The sequence below is a fragment of the Anarrhichthys ocellatus genome, unplaced genomic scaffold (genome assembly GCF_004355925.1).
Source record: "Anarrhichthys ocellatus isolate YVR2014 unplaced genomic scaffold, GSC_Weel_1.0 scaffold3, whole genome shotgun sequence".
Classification (NCBI taxonomy): Eukaryota; Metazoa; Chordata; class Actinopteri; order Perciformes; family Anarhichadidae; genus Anarrhichthys; species Anarrhichthys ocellatus.
Genome location: NW_022280033.1, coordinates 11,687,407 through 11,711,754, shown reverse-complemented (window position 1 = coordinate 11,711,754; position 24,348 = coordinate 11,687,407). Strand labels below are relative to the sequence as shown.

The window sequence follows — 24,348 nt, the reverse complement described above, 5'->3', positions numbered from 1 at the left end:
TGACGACTGTATTTGCATTCTTACTATTAATATCTACGACCAGCCTAAGACAATTGTAGAGTAAGTAGAAAGTGATGTTTGGCACTGATATTTGCTGTATCTCCCTTTTTCAAACACCAGATGGATAGCCATACTTTGCACACAAGCTCGCGCCTTTTCTTTTCAGGCCGAGCCATCGGTTGCTCTTTCCCAGATGCCTCTGAAGCTGCCTTTGCAGCCTCCCGTAATCCCTGATCATGAATCCCTAACTCTCTAAGTAAACTGGTACTAGATGTGGCCACAGATCCATGGTAAGAAAATTCCACAGGGCACTCCCTGGCTTTCCAGCCCTGCTACTAAATCCCATCTGTTATCTCAGTAAACCTAAGCCTCTCCCACTCGTATGCCTCATCTACTGCATCTTCTCATGGTGAAGTGAGTTCTACAATGTAAGAAAATAGTCTGGTGAGTGCCGGACCACAGTGCAAAGCAAAGTCTTAAGTCATGGGTGGAATTATATTATTTTTTCTTAACAACAGTGCATGGATAAAGTCAAACTAATGCATAGTTCTGACTCTCCTAAAGCTTACAGAATTCAGTTATGTTGAATAATGGTCCAATCAACTATTGGTTATGCCAAATGTTTCAAATTGGACATTATTTCCAATTACACCTCCTCAGTAAGGGGTTGAAAAAGACAGTGTCTGCTGTGTTACTAACCAACCATGTTTTGTCATAGATGAGAATTAGAACAATTAGAGGGACAAGCAGAAGCACAATACGAAAGTTTAAATAATAAAACTCAGTCAAGACTTTAATTGAGACTCAAGTGAAATACAAAGTCATGGAGGCACTGTGGCACAAAGGGGCCAATCCACCAGTTGAGCCACTGTCGGCGCAATTCTGGCCCTGTCCATTAGATACATAGAAGAGCTGACCTTGTGTCCTGGTACATTGACATTAATTAGCGATGGGTTTGCGACCCATCTGATCAAGTATTGCATAAGTTACTTTAATTGTATCAAAACTTTTCTTTCAGGTTTTCTGGGAAAGAATTGTGAAGTTGACATTGATGCTTGTGCTCTACCCAACAACACATGTCCATCAAAGACTCAGTGTTTGGACCTCCCAGATGGCCTTGAATACACCTGCCGTGTACCCTGCCCTCAAAACCTTCAAGTGAGTAAAAACATCGAAATGGACTGTTTGTCCTCCTCTGTGGTTCTGTAAGTATTGCTCTTAAGTCCCATACATTTTTAAAGAGCTCCCAATCTTTTGTTTATTTCTCTTGAAGCAATTTTTATGTTTTCTCTTCAACAGGGCAGCAACATTATCACAACAGCAGGGAAGCATAACAAGCAAATTAATGAGAAGGTTTTGTGTAATCTTCTCCCCTATTTTATTTAGAGGGGTTTCGGCTCACTGTTTATTCAGCTTTGTCGCATAAGAACACAGAACTAAGATATAACTCACCAGTACGTTCACATTGATATCTAGTTGGGTGATGGTAAATTATGAATGTATTTCCAAATGACCAGTGTGACACTTTGGCTTAATAAATTAATCAAACCACAAATACAATTACATTACAAGGCACAGCCTGTTATGGGCTAAAACTCTCATATGATAAGTAAGGCAGTAGGAATGTTCACTGTTATTTACAGAAGCAACATTGCTGCAAACTGTCACCACAAACTGAATTACAACATTGAGGACTTAAGTAAGAGGGTATCAAATATTAATTCAGTATCGTATTCATAAAATGTGGGATAATCCTTTGTTATACACCGGGATAAAAATAAGCGTAAATCCCCCAGGAAGATTGACAGCAAATGCGATAATCCATAAACAGAGCAATCAGCTGGTGCTGAAGCTGCACAGTATGTTGGTTTTTTCTGAGAAGAAGGCTGCAATAAACGGAACCAAATACCAAATGTAGTTAAGTAACAGATGCTGACCTATGACCTGACTGTAAATACAAAAAATATTTATATTCACAGTGTAATGTATGCTTCATATTTAAATCATCAAAGCACTATTTTGTGTTCTGTTTGTATTCTGAATGTGGTAGCACATCCGACAGATTTTTAAGCAGTCATGGTAAAAGAAGACAAAGCTGGAATTGTGTGATTGTTTGTCAGGGATTTTGCTATTGGCAAGCAGGAGGGGAGCACATTTACAGGACTGAAAAGGCCTCTGCCACCTGACGCGGATGAGTGCCACTGAAGATTTGCAATGTCTGTATTTTTTGAATGCGCGGTGTTCTTTAGGTATAGATAGATCGACCCTCTGCCTTTTAAAAAAAAAGCTTTAAAAAACAGAGGGGCTTCTTCAAATGACAGATGGAGATGATCACTCACTGTGGAGAAAGCCTTGTGTTGGCCATCCTACAGAAATGCCATGATGCCTGCAATATACACCTTCCCACAAGCCAGCTCTTCCTCTGCCCCTTTGTTACCCTTCTATTATACACATGTACCAGCTAGCAGGCGTATCTATTTTGTTACAATTAACTCTTGGGAGGTTTAGCACTCAATGATCATTGATCTTGTCTTTTTAGACAGGATGTAGATGCTACGTGGAATACTGAGTGAATCCAGTGTAAAGCATGGATCAGTATTCATGAGAATGCCATGTGGCTGGAATGAAGCTCATTTTCAGGCAGCCGGGAGCAAGAAATTAGTTTGGGTTGCATTGTAAAATAGTGATTGTATTTTTTTTAGCAGAATGGTTGCAGTCTAATCGAAAATATTATCATATAAGATGAAGCTATCTCTTTTTTTGCACATGAGGCAGCATATGTCATGACATATGTATCTAACGGAGCTGTCTTCTTTCAACAGCCATGTGCCAACGGAGGACGCTGTGTGTTGAATGACGCCAGTAGCTACACTTGCATCTGTACACCTGGTTGGTCTGGTCAGAACTGCCGTATAAATGTCAATGATTGTGTTCAACATTGGTGTCAAAATGGAGCCACTTGTGGGGATGAGATTGATGGTTACAGGTGAGCCTTCAAATCTGGATTGCCTTCGGGCCATTCAGTCACCAGAATGTCAATGATTGTAAAGGCGGTGACATTTACTGTTCTTTTCCTTCAGGGTTGAAAGAATTCTTCTACCTCTATACATTATTAAGAAATTCTCTTTAATCTGTTGCTAGCTGCCTTTGTCCCAGAGGATACACAGGCGTCTACTGCGAAGAGGACATTGATTACTGTGTTGGCCATCGCTGCTCCGAACATGGCGTTTGCCTGGACCTGCAGTATAACTTCACCTGTCGCTGCATGCTTGGATTTGAAGGGTCGCTCTGTGAACTGGAAACAAATGAGTGCAACAGCTTCCCCTGCGCCAGCGGCGCCACCTGTGTGGACCTAATCAGTGATTATCGGTGCCGCTGTCCCCCAGGGTTTGAGGGTATGAGACCATCTGATGCCAATGTGAGCCTATTTGCAGCCATTAGTATGGCCAGCCACAGAAATTTCAGGTTTTAGAGCAGGTTTTATTGTTTGAAATATACAGATTTTACACAGAAAGTTCATCAGAATGTGCTCGGCATTATTCAACATTAGGTACAGTTTTCTCATTGAAATTTGATATATATCAGTGGTGAGGGCGAATATGCAAGTTGAGTTCTGTACATATAATGGGAGTAGATGGAATACATAGAAATGATTGATATTAAGACACATACTGTCGCAACAGTTTCTTAATCGTCAAAATGCTTGTTGCTTGTATTGGGAAAGCAATCTCCTTTTTGTAAATCACTATGCTTTAGAATGAGTTTTATAGTGATATAAAAAATCATGTCTTTGCCCATTTTCATTGCAGTAATGAATGTAGGAGAAATACGATACATTTGTACAACTGAAACGTTATTTAGAATGAAATCGCCTGCTAAAACGTGTAGCTTGAAGGTATGCATTCATTCATCACTGTTAATAAAAATGCCACTTTTTATGATATTTATATAACATCTGTGCCGTGCTCACCAGATGTTTTTAAGGCAAAATTGACTCAGTTACTTTTCACAATTAATGTCATGTTTATGTTAAAACAGGCAGATTCAATACTATAAAAATGTATACTTTATTATATTTAGTTATGCCAAAATCAAATAAGTTGTGAGTTAGATAATGTACATTTAAAATATTCTGTCTATTTCTTAGACATTTGGCATAATGTGATATTACTGTGACTGTTGATATTACCAATTTTGCCCATGTGGTGAAAATGTCTAAATTGAACAGCAGTGTGTAAGCAGTTGAATTAATTATGGTTGGCTGGCATTACTATCTGGCTTAGTATCATAGAGTCAAAGTACAAAGTGTGTCTTGTACAATATATTTTTGCTGGAGGTACAGTCAGCAGCTACCTTAATTATGCAAGCATCTTATAATATGTGATTAACAAAACACTTGCCAGTGTGTGGGGTCATGATGGCAAAACTACAATTACCTTAGGTGTGGAAGGCAGTGCCTGAGGATGTCAGGCTGTTTATTCTCTGTGAGCTCTCCGACTCATAGAGAAATAAGAGGTCTGAAATATCGCCAGAGGCCAGGCCTAGTGCAGCATTAAATTTGTCAGTAAAATCTGGAATCAATTTTGTGTCTAACTCTTGCCCAGAGGATAAAAAATTGAGGCTACACCATTTCTGCATACATACAAGCTGCAACATGCTGAACGCACAATCAATCAATCACATTTTGAGCCAGTACGTAGAACCAGAGGCAATCAGTCGCCTCGTTGAAGTAAATCCTGTCACCATTAAACCAGGTGCTGCTCAATGTTGGGAAATAAACAAAAATGTGTACTGAATAAGTTCTGGATGTATCTAATATTGATCTTCACATACTACTTAAGCTTCACACCTTCAATAAGCATGAAATGTCCACGGTGGCAGCAAAACGTGTTGTAGAAACACATTTTAAGCTGTGGCATTACGTAGAGTTTATTTGTCTCTCTTCTTTCCTGCAGGAAGGACCTGCTCTGAGAATGTAAATGATTGCTGGTCGCAGCCTTGTCTAAATGGAGGCTCGTGCATGGATCTGATAAATGACTACATATGTCGTTGTCCTCTTGGTAAGTACCAACTACTTGTGTATTATTGAGCATGTTTACAAAAATATCATGCCGTTAATTTTCTGTATACTGTACCTTGGGAATATGTGGAAAGTTTATTTCTCACGTATTTACATACAAATTTGTTTACTCGGATCATTTTTCAATTTGTTTTCAAGGTGTGCTTGTAAAGATAGCAAAGACAGCAATTATCAGGTACACACGTTTGAATGCAGGCGAGAAACCAGTTAAAATCGGCATCTTAAAATGCTTTACACAACGCAAATAGAAAGTTTTCTGTCTTGCTAAGCATTAATGCATGTAAACATGACGTAACGGATCAAACAGAGATTTGGTTTTCAGCATTGTCCTTGGACAAATAAAAACAGATTTATGTTACTTGATTAGACATTTTATAACACATGTTCCAGACAGGATCCACAATCAGTCCATAAGAGAGGGCGGTGTTGCATTCCTCAGTGTGCTGCTGATTTTACTACGCCCTCTGGTAATAAAATACTTAATCACTGCTTGATTGCACAAGTCAGAATGTCACAGTCCAATGTCACATTCAGTAGTAAACAGCCACAGTCCACAGAACAGGATTTACAGACAAATATTTGACAAATAAAATCCACAAAACATAGGTGTTGACAGCAGACAAAATACACTCGGTCAAATGGGTGGGTTTCACTAAATAATGTTCTCAATATATTCCACAAAGGTAGAACCACTGCATGGTTTATGCTGGATATTTCACATTTGTATTCTTTTGAAAGTACTGTATATTCTCCTACTTTAGTTGTTTGAGTATAATGTAGTGAAACAATATCACCACTGTTTTGTTGTCCGTGCACATCTTGTTTTAGTTCTTTGTGCCTTTCCTCTCGGCCAAAGTGCCTCTATTTTACTGCACAATAAATCAATTCAAATGTGGGTGAAGTCATTAAAACATTTACTGCCTTGACACATGTGCAGCACCTGTTACATGATGTGTTTTTTATGACATTATGGACAGAGCAAATGCATCACTGTAAATAATTTTCCCATATTATTGTTTCTGCCTGTTGCTCAAATTAGATTTGGGCAAGAACAGAACACCGATGTGTCAGTAAAGCCTCCATTACTGTTTTGACTTCATTGAGAGATTTATAGACAGGTGTTACTGATCACTTTATCTTTTCTAAAAGTCAATTAGATAGATGGTCTGTCAGGTTTGCTTGCTTCTCCCTACATACACACAAATCAGAATCAGATTATTTTACAATCCTGTGTTCTGACCAATTCCTGCCACCGTTTTATGTTTGCAACTGCAGTACAGTACGTCTGTGCTGTCCAGTTGATCCATAATTATTATAGAATGTGTTTTAACTGTTATTATCCCTAAAGCTCTCAGGGATACGTTGGCCAAGGTTGCACAAGTCATCCAAATCATGTATGTTCCAAACTTATTAAAGAAAATATGAAATTTAGGATTAATGGTTAAGAAACAGTTCACACTGTTAAGTATCCCAGGGAAGGATTATAGTAGTTTTCTGGTGGTGCTTAAAACATCAACACATGGTTGCATTGTTTAGATTTTGACCAAAACTTGACTTTACTCCAAATTTCATTGAAATCTCTATAATATTCATACATAGTGCCTATGTAGTCAAGGCAATCCTCAAATTGTTGTGAAAAATCAACATTCCCATAAAAACACCCAGAGAAAACAAATGAAGATTCCTTGTCAGTCACCTCTTTTATTGGCATATACTATATACGTATATGTGTATGTATAAGTATGCCATGAGTATTTCCTTTTTTTCTATGGGAAAACAAATACAAACAAACATACTAAGGAGCTGAAATTCAACACTCCCTTTTCCATGTCATGCTTCCTTTCTAAGCACCGATAAAAGTTTGAAATGGCTCAGAGACCTTCAAAAAGGGGTCTTGAGGCTAAGACTAATGTTGAGTACTACAGCACTAGTATTTACACTGCTAACTTATGCAAAGACCAAACAAAGAAGGCCAGAAACATAAGCTATTTGGTGAAGGTAATGAACTACACAAGCTAAATTTCATATCTGTACATAACCTCACAGTCTCATTTTATTTATTAAACTCACTTAGAAGTAATAACTGACTTTTGTGATTTCTATCCAAGAACATGATTTTCAGTTTTTCAGCTCAGTGAAGCAAGCAGAACGTTGGTGATGAGAGATGACTAAATGTGCTGATGAACAGCAGTTCTCCGAGCCAAGGAATAGTTATGACCCGCGGCTGTTATCATTAACCACTGAACATGGGTATATAAGGACTTGGCTTTAATGTATTACTGTGAAGTATTAACAATACGTCGTAGTATGTCTTGTTACTGTAGCACATTTTGAGATAAAGTGAAAAACATAGTTTCACTTTCTGCCTTTGTTTCTGAAGCAGAGTTGGGCTGAGCTGCTAGTAGCCGTCAGACAGAATAGGAAGTCCCATTTGGAGATGGTGACACTGTAAATGTGACATTCCTTCATGCAACATTAAGCTCAGAGTGAATTGCATGCACAATTGGTTATTAAACACTTCTGAACACTCTGTTGGAGGCAATAGCTGTCCATTAACTAGTCAAGGCAATACATAATATGATGAGAAAAGGGTAGTTGGAAGGTCGTCAAACCTTCCGGATAGACGTGTTGATGTAAAGTGCTTGGCTCTGGAAACAGGGTATAGAAAATGGAGACTGCTTACAACAGGAAGTATATTATAGCTGCTGCCCTGTTGGTTTATTCAAGTCTTGATAAAAAGGGATTTGCATTAGCAGTGTTTGAAATATTTCACTGCTTTGCCAGTGATTGAGACCTACTTTGCAGACACCGACTGCACAAAGATTAATGATGGTGATATGGGTGCATTTTCCCTGTTTAGAGGCTTGTAGTTCGGAGAGGTTTTTTTGGTTAGAATAAGATTTTTAAATATTTTGCTGGTAAAAACTCACAAATAGTCTGTGACTCCATAAAGTAAATCTCCTAACATTTTGTGAATGTAACAATTAAATGCACTTCTTTTATTTTTTAATCATCGCCATTATCTAATGGCCATGGGTTGAAGCGTGTGATGTCAGTGAAAAAAACACAGTAATCTATTTTAGGATTCTCCCTTTAAGTCATCTATATTTGTACAAACACGTGTAATGAGTATCAGTCACACCATCTGTCTGTGCTTTATTTACAACAATAGATATTGACATGGGTATCTATCAGTGGCATGCAGACCTGCATTTGGTGGGGCTGATAAATGTGATATAGATCAGTTTGCTAGGGTGGGTCTCTGTCGATGATTCAGTCAATTAGCATACTGCATAGCAGGTAGATTGTGAGGGGAAGAATCAATACCCCCATTAATGCACCAGAGAAAAGGTGTCTATCTTGAATAAAACATACAGCCACATTTATATATATATATATGTGTTGCGTAATGTGTGTTCCTGTTGTTTTATGAATTCAGACCTCCTTGTTTATTTCCCAAGGTTTGGCTGATTCTGAATTTCCTTCTCCATTGTTAACTCAATTTTCATTGCAGGGTTCAAGGGGAAAGATTGCTCGGTGGATATTGACCTTTGCTCGTTTGGACTGTGCAGTGAGCATACATTAATATGCGCTGAGACCAAGGGTGGACAGAATGTCTCTTGCACATGTGAAAGAGGTGAGCAAGACCTTTAACAGGTGTTGTATTTGTCACGCAGCTATATTAACAGGTGGAAAATAATGCATTTTTCTCAGGATTCAAGGTCAATTTACTAAAAGGAATATGTCGCTGTATAGAAAATACTGCTGATGCAGGTAATGTGTTTTAGTAGCTATCGATCAAAAAGTAGATTGTTCTCTTTTTTTTTGTTTTATCAGATCAAGACTGCACAAGAGCCCTTCTCGTGTTCTCTTACTAGACCATGCATTAAAACTTGCGCATAACATTTTTACACCTTCATAACCATATGATAATCATACGCAGATTAGTTTCACAGCTCCTGCAGGAAATAAACAATTTTGTTTGTGTGTCAGTCAAGTCCCGCTGATTCCCCTCCATGCTGATGACTGTTATCACAGCTGTAGCTGCCAGCAGTGACAGGGATAACACAGGAGGAAGAGGGAGAGGCTTGACCTGTTAGATACGCTGAGGCTTGCCAGGGGTATAACCAGGCTGCAGACTCTTACAAGTCAAGGATATGCGTGCAGTAAGTGACAGAGTGCCAGTATAGTACGGTGTGTACATGCATCGGAAATCATGCGGCTTATTCCTGGATACAGTTACGGTACTAGAAATGAAAAAAAGAAAAATCCAGCCAAACCAATCATAATTCAGTCGACTCTACACCGGCTCTGCTATCTCCTTTCAAATGAATGGCTATTACATAGAAGTTCATGTAACCCAATCAATAACCCTAACTTCATTTCTCCTGTTGCACTTATGCTCGGCAGACGTCAAAGTGAAGGATTGTGAGTGATTTCTTATGTAAATGAAAGCAACCTGCGGCGCGCTGCTCTCCCCTGATCACTTCTCAAGGGCACACTGCGAGATGCTGTCATGTCTAGATGTTTCAGGTCGGCAGTCTTGGCATCCGTATTATACAATATTGCCAACCTAATGTGTTGCAAAGCATGTTACACATACCCTCCCTCGCTATACTGTGTACCACATGTTGTCAACTTCTTGACCTAGTATTTACTGCTCACACTAAACCATATTCTTGAACTGAGAATGTTTGATGAACTCACGATAGTGGATTTTGATTCTGTGTGGAAAAAAAAAAAAAAAGGAAATACACTACTGGCTTGTTGTTGAAGAGCAGAGAGCAGAGTTTTTGGTTTTTTGACATCAGTATATTTTTGTTTTGCATTAGCATTCATTTCACAGGAACAACTTTTCAGTGCAAGACTTATTTTTTGCCATAAAATAATTTGAGCTCCGAAAGCCTGTTGTTTCATCAAGACCCACACTTCGCATTAGACAGTTTTTGTGATGTTTTTGCAGCAGTTGTTGTTTGATTGTTCTTGTTTTTATGTAACCCTGCAGTGTTGTTTCGGAGGGGAAACGGCTTATTCTGACTGTTCTTTTATATTCGTTTTTCCACATTTATAATTGTGAAGAGCATCTTAGGACCCTTATGCTCTGTTTAGTCCTTGCCTGACTATGTGAAGCACATAACAAATACTCTATGCTAGATAAGTGTGAGGTTAACCCACTAACAGCCTGTGTAGCACCAGCAATAATGTTCCTTAAACTGACATGTTTCTTCTCTTTAATGGCCTGTGTGTGTGTGTGGAGCGAGTGCGTTTACACATGTGCGCTGATGCATGTTATTTGTTTCATGTGGTTCCCTTTGTGTATAGATTGACTTTGATCTTAAAAATCACTGGATTTGGCTTGTTTAATGCAATAAATCAGAAGGGCAATGACTGGCTCTTATTAAACATGATTAAATGATCCAGTGAGCTGAGTCTGCATGTGCCCAGCAAGCTATTTGAATCAATACAAGCTTTGAATACCAGCTTTTGTTTGTGAAGACAAAGTCATGCTGATCCTAATTGGCTGAGGAATTAAACCAGGCAAAAAAGGATTCCAATAACAGTGTTTTCTTTACATATGCTGCAGGGTTTGAAGGGTCATTTTGTGAAGTAAATCTCAACGAGTGTGAGTCAAAGCCCTGCCAGAACGGTGGAATTTGTGGTGACGGCAATGACCTGTATCAGTGCTTCTGCTCAGAGGGTAAGTTGCAATGCAATTAGATGCCCAAATAGTTGAGGCAATACGATTATGTGGCTAATTCAGACCTTTGTTGGTGTGCAACCAACCAGTTTCAGTCCTGGAGTTATGACCCTGGCTTTCATGAAAAAGCCACTCAAAAACACTTTTGCACTTGGTCTATCTCAATTCCGTTGTTTGGTCACTTTTGCACTTGGTCTATCTCAATTCCGTTGTTTGGTGGTCTATTTGTTTTTCCTCTGTATAAATAAATGGAGATAAAAAGACGTTGAGTGAACCCATTTAAGTATCCAGTAACAAAGGCAACTACAACTCATCCACTTGTACTACCTAGGTAAATAAATCCTAGATAAACTGAATAACCAGTACAAACTTCATAAGGTCTCTCATTGCAGTTTATTTTTCAGATGTTGAGCACCAGTACCATTTTTCCATTTCTCTCATGGGACCAATATTTACCGTAAAAATAATCAAGGAAGCCTGCTTTGTCCCAAAGACTCCAGTCTCAAATGGTTTACAGAGTAAAGAGAAAATAGAGAAAGAGAAAATATGCCAGTTGCCTTATTAGAATTTGTTCATATCCATTTTATTTTTTGGAATAAAAAAAAAAGACATCTTGCCTCTCCGATTATTGTGATAATGGACTTATCATTTCAACACTTACAATAGAAATGTGACATTTTTCAAACTAATTGCTTTAACAATATTAATTCAAGAACTGGAACATCATTCCTCAGACTCCCCTGCTAAAAAAATATCCTAAGTATATCAGAGCTATCAGGAAACAGACTACTACTTGCACATTACTTTCCTTACAAACGATTTCTTATCTGCAGACTCAGTTTAGGGCAATATGTCCTGAAGAGAAACATAGATAACTACCCTCTTTTAGTTGGGTACAAGGATTTAACCCTTTTTCCACAACTGGAAGTTGTTCCCTTTTTTGCCCTCAATGTGACAGCAATAAAAAAAACGGATCTTAATTTATTTACCTTTACAGCCATAGAAGGTTAAGAGTCAAGAAAAACGTGTCCTTACCAAACCCAACTGGTGATTCTGCTGATTAGCACGCTTTCCCCAAAAGAGCAGGGACTAATCAGTGAAGTCATTTGTTGTAGTGTTTGCTTGGAATGATTACCTGTATACTATCAACAAAAGGTTTTTTCTAGCATTTGATGTTGATTGCTTCCTGTATTCATGATGTTTTCTAATTACACATTTTGTCACGTCTCGTGGCTTTCAGTTCAATACCCGTAAGGTTAACAGATATTTGCTTTACATTTTCTCCGATCACATAAAATCATTCCATCAGAAATTGCCGCTCGCATCATTCGAGTACGAAGGAATAAATCTCAGCTATTTTTTCCGATAATTTCCTGGTCCGGTTGACATCTTATCTGTGAAACATACCTCTGATTAAACCGTGATTGCGGGTGAAGTCTGTTATGCATTTTTAATGAAGTCAGGATAATTGTCAAATTTTATGACATGGAGAGAGGTGGAAATTGGTTCCATGGTCAGTTTGAGAAATGATGAGAATTTGACCTGCACCGATGGTGCTGATAGCCAAGCATTAGTCATGGGCCTCCTGTAGCTGCAGTGTGTGACAGTGCTAATGATAGTCATTTTGTAGCGTGACCATGCAGTGGAATATATTTATGGGGGACTAAAATGTCAGAAATTGGCAGCTCTGACTTTTACTTCATGACTTTAACCTTTGTTTATTAAAATATATCAAATATGCTAATGTTACTTGGAGTTAAACATTCGCCATGAAAATAATGTCACAAACAGTATGACAAAATATAATTTAATTTCTCAAATAAAGGCTGTGGTGCAATCTACTCTCCATATTATGTACATGTTTTCTTGTCATCAGCTTGCATTGAAAAGTCATTTAAAACCTCAGCAATGAAACAGCAATAAATTGCTTTTGGGTGCAATTTGACACTAATTTTTGTCTTTTGATGTCTGGTGTTTACTGATATTCACTGATGAGATTTCTCTTTCTCTCTTCATACCAGGGTTTGGGGGGTTGAACTGTGAAATCAACGATGATGAATGTGTCCATGGATACTGCGCCAATAATTCCACATGTATTGACTTGGTTGCAGACTATGAGTGCATCTGTCCCTCAGGCTTTGCTGGTGAGTTATCTGAGGCATCATTTTCGTAGTTTAGACTTTAATGAACATAGTGCAGATTGATGACGCTTCAGTAGTGATAACCATCAAACTGGTCGAACGTAAGAGCTCATTCACAAAATGCAGTATGACCACAGCTGATTGAGTATAAATATATCTTTGTTTCTCCTCTTGTAGAAGATTGTATAGGATAAAGTATTTTTCCAAAGATGATATATTGGTTACCAGAATGTATCAAAGGTGCTGTTTATCTTACATATACACTAATACTGACACAAGTTAACAGAATACTGATCTGTACATTAACAACTATGTTTATTTTGTCTACAGTTTGTTGTGTGAATGGAACCTTTGTTGTATCCATCATTTGTTGCGCAGTAGTAGCAAGGGAATTGTGTTCATATTTTTGTACTGTGACAGTGTAAGCAGGCATAAGCCTAGACTAAATGAAGTGTGTGTGCCTTTGGCTGTTGTAAGAAACTGCAGTGGGACAAAGATATGGCAGCTATACTGTAGTATCACTCCGACTGGCACCATTACCAAACACACACACACACACCTCACATCACGCTGGTTCCTCACGTTAATGGTTGTCACCCTCTGGAGTCAAACTCATTTGTAGGATGGGATATTGAGGTGTGTCATTATGTTGGTGATGTGCTCATTTTTCTTAGTGTGTGTTCATTTTCATAGCGCTCGATTAACAATCTTTATCTACCTCTCAGGTAAGAATTGCTCCACGTCCGTCTCCTCATGTGCATCAGATGTTGAGTTCTGCAGAAATGGAGGAACCTGCTCCTACAACTCAGCTGGGGAAATACAATGCATTTGCCCTGCAGGTATTGAAGCACATTTATGAAGTTGATTGGTAATGAATTTGTTAAGCTCAATTTTTGTTGTGATATATCAATCAAGCTTGTCAGAATCAGAAATCCGGTTTATTGCCAAGTAAGTTTTAAACTACGAGGACTTTGCATCGGTGTACTGGTGCATAGCATAAACATAATAAGGTAAACATAGTAAGAGAAAGCTAAATTAAGTACAAAAATCAAGAAACATGAATATAGAATAGAAGAAAATTACAATAAGAATACAAATTTCTATAGTCGTTACTACAGTAACTCTATATAGAAATGCAGACATGCAATATCGATGCAACATGCAATGCTCTAAGCTGTATAATCATTATAACCACAGTGTGTCTTCTGCTCTTCTTGGTTTATTTTACATCAATCCCTCTCGTTTAAACTCAGCCCTTAAAGCATGTGAAAATGTATTCGTGTTGTTGACTACTGTTGTTGATATCACCAAAACAGCGGTAACCTCTAAGTGAATACCATTAGAAAGCATGTGTACAAATCTGCAAATTAGTTACATTTGGTTAAAAAAAAAACACATATCACAGTAGTTTTACTTTGTGTACTGTTGCTGAAATCCCTCGTTGGTTTTAGTGCTTCGGGCTTATGCATGATAGAATTTGTAAATCAGCAGAGAGGAAAAACACTGGCAACGACGGCATTACGTGTAATCACAATCCCTGATGTCTGCCAGACGTGGGAAGTCAGGAGGATACTGTACATAGCTCCGCACATCAATCACTACTTTGATCCCTCTTCTTACAGGATACCATGGCAATGAATGCTCCTCATCTGTGAAACACTGTGTGTCAAATCCTTGCAACCCTGAGGGGACTCTCCTCTGTGAAGAGCTGGCAAATACTTATCAATGTGTGTGTCACCATGGGTACTCTGGGCCGCACTGCGAAACACCTATAAACCACTGTGTTGATGGTCTGTGTCTACATGGTTCAGCATGTGTGAATCTATCAAGAGGGTTCCAGTGTGATTGTTTACCAGGTAGGTTCTCCATCCGGCAGCAGCTCGCCTCAAATGGAGGTAATTCCTCGAATGAAACATGTATATAGCACACTTACTCTTTGGTGTGATGCTTTCGCTTGTTCAAGTTCCTCCTCTGTGGGAGTCTATTCTCTTTTGCCTTAAGCAACAACACGAAGCAGCCTATGAAATGTGTAAGTCCGGCCTCAGTTCTTCAGGTTGTGAGCCGACTTCAAAGCAGTGATGATACTTGGAAAGTATGTTTTTCCTCTTAGGATCCAAACTCATATTTTATCAAAGAAATTGTTAGTTATGAAATGATTTGATGGTAGTGGATTGCATGAGGTAATAATCACATTGTATCACTTGAAAAATTAGTCCAATTCCAATCCAAGTCTAATTAATCATTCCATTTGTTACAGTAATTACGAGGTATAGGTAAATGAGGTAATTATAAATGATAAGTAAAAGTAAATAGCTTCGCATTCTAGTAATTTTCTTTCAGTAACTGCCATAAATGCAGTAAATACTTGCTGATTAGTGTGCAAAATGTCAACATTATAAACATCTAATCATTTCACTTATTTGCTAACTAGCCGTCTTCTTCTTCCCTGTTTTTGTCGGTATAGTGCAACGTTACTACTTCACACATCACCGCTGCCTTTAGTGGAAGTAAAGTGGGCTCTTCTGCAGGTTAAAAAACAAAATGCTAACCCATTAACAAAAATATCCCTCCCCACTGGTGGTACTTACTGCTGTTTTAAAGCACCATTTTAATATTTGACAATATTACAGTGATTGTACATTTTGTCATTTACTTGAGCACTAGAAAGAAAAGGAAAGACAGGAAGAAAATCAGCGAATCAAATTCTCATTTTTCTCTTTAATAGTTATAATTATTTATACCTGTATCATGACTAGAGATCTTTACAAGACAGTGTTACATTACATCACATCCAAAAGGCATTTTTTTTAAGGGATTGTCCACTGGAGTGGAGAAATCCTATAGAATATATTGTCCTTCCTCTGCAGGGTTAACAGGCCAGTTTTGTGAGATAAACATTGATGACTGTGAGGAAAAGCCGTGTGGAGCTCTGAGTATTTGTAAAGACGCTCTCGGTGGCTACAATTGCTTCTGTGCACCTGGATTTATTGGTAAGTGAAAGCTATCTTGAAGTTATTCTTTGTAAGTTAAAGTGACATTTTATTCACCGAAACAATGTGTCAACATGCTGTGCGCCTTTTATGCTTTCGAAGGAAATAACTGCAAGATTGAAATGAATGAATGTCTCAGCCAGCCCTGTCAAAATGGAGGCTGCTGCATTGATGAGCTCAACTCTTTCAGCTGCCAGTGTCCTCTTGGAATCACAGGTATTTCATGCGCTTCTTACCACGAATGTGTTTGTTTGCACAACACTGCTCTAACTTTTATGCGACGAATGATGAGTACCTAGGTACCAGTGTGCTTAAACACATGGATATGTTTCGAGAGAATATAGTTATTTTTCTTGTAATGTGGTTTTTAATTTGACTTTTAGATACAGAACTTTAAATTTAGGCAAATTAGATATTTAACTGTAGACCTGTTGGTGCATCAGCATGGATCTTCAATATTACACTCAAAGTTATTTATATTTTTCTAACTTTATCAAATCAACTTCAAATACATTGTAGAAAATCAATTGTTGTTCATCCAGAAATCACACATTTGCTTGTAACAAATGTGGTAATAATTAAAATGCAATATGTCCATTTGTCATGTAATTTGGTCTCAATGCAACAATAAAATGTTTTAATAAAAAGTATAATTTTGCATTGAAACTCTTCTAAGAGATATAATTACAACACAATGCTAACACAATGTAATGTAACATGTAATGGTGCAGTGGTTTGGGTTGTTTAAGTATTTTTAGCTACAGCTATCTCGTTCATGCCATACATGACTGAAATGTAGTTTACAGTCTGTGTTGATCACTTTCTTTGCTCTACTTTAATGATATAACGACACATGCCATGCCAAACAGAACAGCTAATTCTACAGTATAAACACTGTTGCTAAATGTTGACCCCATATAAGTCTCCTAACCCTACTCGTACATTCGTATATTTAACAGTAGGATCAGTTTGATTTAGAAGACGGCTGGATTGGATCAGATCCCAGGAAAATCAAGAGCTCTGCTGACAGCTGAACTGTAGATTAAATTAAAGTACATACAGTATATACCTTGTCGTGCTTGGTGCGTGATCTGAGGAGTTTCACTCACTTTACACAATTTTACATCATCGCAGCTCTCGTCCTACTTCTCCTTAAACGACAGGTGGCACTATAAATGTATTGTAGGAATAGAAATATAGACTACACTCCGGCTGTGGTTTTTAAAAGTGTATGGCAACAAACAATTTCTTGATTCCATTCCATTCAAGCTTGATGACTCTCAATAATGGAAACCTTTTATTGAAGCACAGTTACAAAGGAGCCTCAGAAATCCCATCACGGCAATATATTTTTTTTTATGTGAAGAGGGAAACGACTTTCTATCATCTCTGCTCATAGTGTGTGACAGGCGATCTGCTTAATTGTGCAGGTATCTTAGTTTAAACACATAATGATGAGATTCATCATTCATGATTGATGAGTTTTATATTCTAAAAGTAGATTTTCCAGATGCTCTTTCGTTTATCAACAAAGCTACCACTCAAAAGCTCCGCTGCTCCCAGTTACATGTTCTTACCAACACTGAGGCTAAGATGTAAAGTGTATTTTTAGGGTGGTGACAGAGGAAAGGGTATGGCGTCATTAAAATCAATACCCAGTGAAAAGGGTTTATCCCCGTGGGTGCAAGAATATGTTCAGCAAATTGCACGACATTTCTCGAATGTGGCTCAGTGGAGAGCAGGGTCGTCCTTCAATTAGAGGATTGGCGGTTTGATCCCCGGCTCCGTTAGTCGCATGTCGATGTGTCCTTGAGCAAGTAACACACATAACCCCAAATTGCTGGTGTGTGAATATTAGTCCTGATGAGCAGGTTCCATCAGTGTGTGAACGAGGGAATGACATGTATAGTGTGAAAGCGCTTTGAGTGGTCGGAAAGACTAGAAAAGCGCTATACGCTAAGTACAGTCCATTTACTATCTCTTAAATTATACAAAAGTACTTTTGTATTGATTGCTTTTTAATGCTGGTGAAAAGTCTTGTAGAGGTAGATCACCTCACTTTTATGACTTTCTGGATACAGTTGATTTATACTGAGAGTTAAATCATGAAAAGTCTTCAGCTTTAAGTGGCAGCTGTACCTGCTGTAAGAGGAAACTTCACTTACAATGAATGGATTTATGAAAATCTTTGGATGTCCCTGGAGTCTTTCAGAGAATCTGAAGGTTTTTGGCTACATTGAGCATCAGTATCGACAATATCTCAAAGACAATTTCAGTTTCTCAACTATGAACTCATGCTAACCTTCAGGCCACATGGGAGGCGATGAGGTTATACAGTAAAACAAACCCTTTTTAGATATTTGTAGGGAAAAGAGCAGAAAACAGTACTCTGGGATTACATTGAATGTTTCTGTAATTCAAAGACATCCTCTCACTTTGACATTTCACACTATATATCAGCCTCCTCCAAAGCTTACAGCAACTTTAAATGTGTGAAATGGTGATAATGTGCAGCAGATCTATTTTGTATTTACGGAGTAAACTAATTATGCAAAGCCAAGGGAATGAAGCATATAGTATATTACAAGATCTGTTATTTTTGTGCCATATACAATAGAGAAATAGATATAAGTCAGCTACTGAAAGTATGGTGTTTGAACAGAAAGTTAGTTGATTGATTTAAAACCCGTACTTGTCAAATATCCAAAACGATGTCAAAATAACTGCTAGCATAACAGTAAAAATGTGTTTATTCCAAGTGTTGCAAAATATGCACACGGAATGTCAGACTGACTTAATTTTTGTGACAACTGTCTTAAAATACTGCAACTGCAATTGGTGAAGGTGTCACCAATCATCACATTTTAAACTCTCCATGAAGAGGCTTTAAGTCAAAGGCAACATATATTTTACTAAGTTGAAGGAAAGTGCAAAACTGAGCATGAGTCATACAAATCAAAGCCGCAGTATTTGGTCATAAAACAAACATGAAGTAGCATTATTCAGGGTAACACAGACTTGGAATGATGAAGAGGGTGTGTCTGGGCTCTGAAGGACCGCTATAATTGTGCAGCTTATAGCCACAATTTTAGCCAGTGCATTCTTGAACCACTGACTCTTTTATATCTCATGTTTGTACAGGAAACTACTGTGAAGTCAACATAGACGAGTGCATGTCCTCACCCTGCCAGCACAACGCCACATGTGTTGACCTCGTTCATGGCTATGGATGTGTCTGTATGCCTGGCTTTACAGGTTAGTGAATGTGCTTCATTTATTTGGGTCTTTGTATGTTTTAACATGAACGATAAGTCAGCAGCCATCAGACGCTCCTCTTTAAAATGTAGAGACAAAACAGTGGTTTAATACTTGCACACATTTTGAAGTCTTAATTATTTCCCTACATGTGGCTGTTAAAAGCACAAAGACGAATAATAGAATAACTCAACTAAAACAAAGATCATGTTATTCCACCTGTAAAGGTTTCTGAGTAACCGCTAACAATTCCCACAGAGCCAGATTCAGTGCATTGCAGACAATACCACTGTGGTTGAAGTGCTGAATCTTATCATCTCAAAGAAGCTGGGTTCTCTTCCTTTTTTAAAAATCCCTATGAATAATGTTTGAAAGAAAACTATTTTGAAAGTTCAGAATTATATCTGAAATGGAGTTCTTGCTGTCAGGATGGTGTTTGCTGTTCATACCTTGTTGCGGCACCATAGAGACCCCTCTCTGGTGTTTTAGCTGTAGTCAGCACTTAATTAAGCATTACGTTCAGCTTTCACATCATCTGTTATGGTATCAAGATCACAATCGACAAATCAAAAATAATTGACACAAGACCCTATTATTCTCGGTTAAACCCTCTCCGGGCTTAACTAACGGCAACTGCATTGATGCATTTTGTGATTTCAACACTGAATGTTTCAGAACAGCCAAACATTAATGCCAGCGATAGTATAACATATTTATCATTCTGTGTTCTTTTCTGTCAAAGGTACAGAGTGTGAACTTGACATTGATGAGTGTGCTTCATCTCCCTGCAAGAATGGAGCCACTTGCATTGACCAGCCTGGTAATTACTTCTGCCAATGTGTGGCTCCGTTTAAAGGTAATGAGCACTGAGGGAATGGGGACAAGAAGCAAAGTTAATTAACTCCACATACTATTATTTTCACCTGTCTGAACTCACTTCACATGTCTCAACAAAATGAGTACATCTTCATTTGCTACCTGCGGTTGGTTAAATACAAAAAAACTTGAGTAATTACTGAGATGTAAGCTATGGTGGGTGCTTCTGCCACATGTGACAACTTTCATCATTCAGTCAGATGATAGAGCTAGCGTCACTACAGCATCACCTTGGCATGTCAGTGGGAATTCAAATGTTTTGGAATGATTTGGGAGAAAGTAGATCATAGTTTACTGCAAAAAATCAACAAAACATTTGTAGTAACATATATTGTATAATACTTAACTGACACATTTGGTGATAAGTATTTAACACAATAGGAATGTGTTAATTATTAAATTAGGATTTAATCAGTTGTTGTTGTTGTTAAGTGGATTGAAGCCGGTATAACACCACTTATACCTCCATAGACAAATGATCAAAGATAAAACATCTTAAATGACCTGATTTTAATGATGTTTACAGCTTGTTTCCTTCCCATGTTAGTAATGACTGCAATTTTCTGAATATGATTCACATCAAACACAAGCTGTTTGTCATTGTTAGACTTTCACTGTTAACCGTTCATGTTGGAGTAGAGACTCCGCCATGCAGGAACTGTCAGTGGATACAATTCTAAAAGTGGGATTTCACAGGAGCATAAAGGGCTTCATCATTAATAAATGTGAAAAACATTCATCTAGCCAGAATCCTTCTAGACTCACTCATCCTAACAAACCAAGCAAGCATTCAAGAAGGACCTTGGTCAAAACCCAAGCACCACGGACAGATCTAATGAGCTCATTGGCTGTGAGGTCTTCCTGGAAGGACAACATTCAGGGCAGCACTTCACAAATCTAGGCTTTTTACAGCAGAGTAGCCAGAAGGAAATGACTCCTGAAAAAGGCACATGAAAATTACAAAAAGTAACTTCAAAGACCGCTGACAGCTTAATGAGAGAGATTCAGAATGCTCATGAAAATGAACATGGATGTCTTATTCTGTAATTCAAATCACTCTAGAAAGTATGGCAGGAATGAGGCAATGTTGATTACCCATGTAACACTATTCTTACAGTAAGGTATGACAGTGGCCACACAGTGATGCGGTTGCTTTTTATTGTCAAAGATAAAAGGAACTGTAAATCAAACCAAAGTATACTCTGAGAGAGACAATTTGGGATCATTAAAGCAACGGAGCACAGTATGTAATTAACATGTGTGGTAATAATCATATATGTGCCTTACAGTAACTTAGAATCACTTGAAAAGAACTCCGTTCCCAATCTGCACAAAACACTGTGTAGCGTAAGATTTCCAGTGCTGAGTCAAAGCCAAATCTTAGAAAAGCAGTAGCCTTGGTTTGAACCAGATTTTGTTTAGACCCAGTCAGCCAATTCATCTACCTCGATCACACATTTGAGAAGCAAAGTGTCAGAAGCAAATATAACTTCTGTCTTATTTGATTTCTTTGCACAATGCCACTCTTTCTTCAAGTCTGCCAGTATCTCAAGTGCGATAATACTAAAATAAGGGACCTTGCTTGTCTCCTGTGCTGGAGTTTGTGAATGCTGCAATGACTGAAAAGCACTGAAAGCTGCTAGCAGCTGTAAAATGGGTTGTTGATTCTCAATGAGATTGGCAGGTCTGGTTATCCTTTCACACTACAGAAAGGGATTTGACACTGTTTATATCAAAAATATTGTCTCATGGAGCTGTCATACCGCTCCCTAGGACCAGTAAAGTAAGCATTTTAAAAGCATCTCGTGGTTGACATCAGTAGTGCTGCCAAGGAAAGTAGCTATTGTCTGGTCATGAAGTAGTTCCAATATGAAACTATGGAATAAAGTTGATCTCAGCACGTCTTCAAATGTATATTACATGATCTACATATCAAAATAAAGATTTACAAATGTGTTTTGTGCGTAATTTCGAGTATTGTGTATCCCAATGTACACACAAATACCAAGCAATTGGAACGTATGTAAAACAGTCACAAATGCACACATCACAACCTGATTAAATATGAATAATTTATGGGCGGATTTTAAACTTCGGCTTCACATATCTGATCAATTTCAGCATTGAGAAGCTTCCTGCATTTAAAATTGCCTAATTCTTTTGTTTATTTACAGATTGTTAAATGTGAGAACGGATTGCCTGAAACGACAGATCAGGTTAGATTTGCATGTGGAGTTTTAAGACTGTTTTCTCAGTCTACAGACTGATTCAAGAATGCATGGTGTGTTTAAGTGCTAGTGGAAAACGAGGGCTTTTCGTAAAATCTTGTGTCATTTCAAAGTGTGAGAGACGTTTTTGTAAATAGACAGAAAAGCTCGTCACCCCCGAGTATTGCTTTGGCTTATATTCCTTGGTTAATACTTGTGTAGACGTCCCTATATAATATATTATAATATAATACAAGTTAAACAACATTCATGATCTTCTGTCATTTTAGCAATCACTCTTTCTTTGTGTGCATTTGTGAAACAGTTTTCCACATGTTCAAATTGCTTGGTATTTGTTTGTAGGTTTGAGCACGCACTTGTGAATACCCCAAAATGATGCACAAGTCGTCTTATTTTTTTTTGCCTCCACTCAAGGAAGAACTGATTAGAATTTGTACAGAAGTCACTGTGACTTCACAAGACTGGCCATAACTCGAGTATTCACAACGTTAAAGTACCAAATTAAAAAATGTCCACAAAATTTCTATGTAATAAGCTGACGTAGCCAGAACTGAACTTTAGTCAGCTGTGGCTACGACAACTTGCTGGCTCAGCCAAAAGCAATGATGTTCCTTTTTGATTAAAGCTTATAGAACCCATTTGGGTTCGGCAATTCCTCTACAAAAAGGCAACTGATCATTTCTGTAAGAATGTAATGTTTTGCTTTTTTCTTGACGTGTTTCTTCATGTGACTGTTTTACAGAAATCATCAGAGGTAACCAACGTGTTTTGTCAAATTTTGCAGGTTTTGCAACATTCATCATTTTGTATTCGCTCATTTAACGTTCATTGCATGGGCTGATTCATGTTCTGCACTGCTTTGTTAAAAAATAGTGTACATGCATGCTCTTTATTTCTTTCCCTTTGTATTTGATAATGAAAGTGATTTTCTTCCACAGATTGATGCATGATCTGAATATACCGATATCTTGCACTTTAATTTGTCTGTACGTTTCTGCCAGTTTGCTAAAACAAAGTGACTGAGCACTAATCGCAGAAATCTTGATTAACTTTCAGTATGTGCATTTGTTATGCAATTGAGTGCTGCACAGCCACAGGTGTTTTTATGAGCTGTTTTAAACATGACTGCCAATTGGATATGAGGATGGAGACTATTCATTTGCAAGCACACAGCTTGTAATGTTGTAGCTACTGTTATAACATCAGCCATTTCATTTCCAATGTTCAGCCACTGAAATGGACAAAACAGTGTGTTTGACTCTGACTACTGTATGTATGTGAGGATAATTTGCGATTGAGGAAAGTGACTTTGTATCAGCATCTACTGGAACATGTTTTGTGTTCAACTATTCCTGTCTGTCTCTCTGTTCAATGAGTAAGCTTGACACAGCATGTGATATACCACATGGATGGGTTCAGGGAATCAAACAATCGGGGAATAATTTTTGGCAACCCCAGACTTTCAGGTCCATTACATTGCTAGAGAGATTGTTGTATTGTTGTCTGCTGGGTGCTCTTACGTGCGTTTCTTTGCCTCACTCCAGGTCATAATTGTGAGTTCTTACCCTGTGAGGCCAGTAATCCATGCGAGAATGGTGCAGTGTGTATTGAGGAGTTGGATCAGGACCATTTCCCTTTGGGATTCCGCTGTCACTGTCACCGGGGCTTCACTAGCCCCCGCTGTGAAATCAATGTGGATGAGTGCAGCTCCAACCCCTGTTTTCACGGCTTCTGTTATGATGGTGAGAAACAGCCTATCTTACCAACATGCTTAATAGCAGGCACTCAAGATGGAAGCTAACCTCCATGTACACACACACACACACACACACACACACTGCATCTGTCTAATTTAGTTCTGCTCACTTACAGTCTGACAGGCAGTTTTAAATTAGGTCACCATTGCAGCTAATAGGAGTGTTATGAGAGTGGAGTTATCCCGTCTGATGTGAGGATCTAGGACATTACCTGCTGAAGTAGGCTTGATTAGTTCCTTAACATAACTGTAGAAGTAAATCAATTAAACATCAGTGATGTGTTGTAATTTGAATAGTGAATGATAACAGGCAAAATAATACTA

The 24,348-nt window shown here is 38.2% G+C and overlaps 1 protein-coding gene across 4 annotated transcripts in view; it reads left to right on the top strand.

Annotated features, from left to right (window-relative positions):
• The window catches only part of eys (eyes shut homolog), a 154,088-nt gene that overhangs the window by 27,933 nt on the left and 101,807 nt on the right, over nucleotides 1–24,348 (top strand). For 2 of the 4 annotated variants that reach the window (XM_031873088.1, XM_031873080.1), the window contains 15 exons: nucleotides 1,019–1,158; nucleotides 2,823–2,986; nucleotides 3,142–3,395; nucleotides 4,956–5,060; nucleotides 8,595–8,717; nucleotides 10,665–10,778; nucleotides 12,800–12,922; nucleotides 13,645–13,758; nucleotides 14,542–14,775; nucleotides 15,787–15,909; nucleotides 16,012–16,125; nucleotides 19,051–19,164; nucleotides 19,907–20,020; nucleotides 23,011–23,022; nucleotides 23,813–24,010. In XM_031873088.1, coding sequence (XP_031728948.1) covers nucleotides 1,019–1,158; nucleotides 2,823–2,986; nucleotides 3,142–3,395; nucleotides 4,956–5,060; nucleotides 8,595–8,717; nucleotides 10,665–10,778; nucleotides 12,800–12,922; nucleotides 13,645–13,758; nucleotides 14,542–14,775; nucleotides 15,787–15,909; nucleotides 16,012–16,125; nucleotides 19,051–19,164; nucleotides 19,907–20,020; nucleotides 23,011–23,022; nucleotides 23,813–24,010 — 2,046 coding nt within the window. The remainder of the gene's footprint in view (nucleotides 1–1,018; nucleotides 1,159–2,822; nucleotides 2,987–3,141; nucleotides 3,396–4,955; nucleotides 5,061–8,594; nucleotides 8,718–10,664; nucleotides 10,779–12,799; nucleotides 12,923–13,644; nucleotides 13,759–14,541; nucleotides 14,776–15,786; nucleotides 15,910–16,011; nucleotides 16,126–19,050; nucleotides 19,165–19,906; nucleotides 20,021–23,010; nucleotides 23,023–23,812; nucleotides 24,011–24,348) is intronic. The other 2 variants (XM_031873093.1, XM_031873083.1) reach the window with 2 other exon arrangements.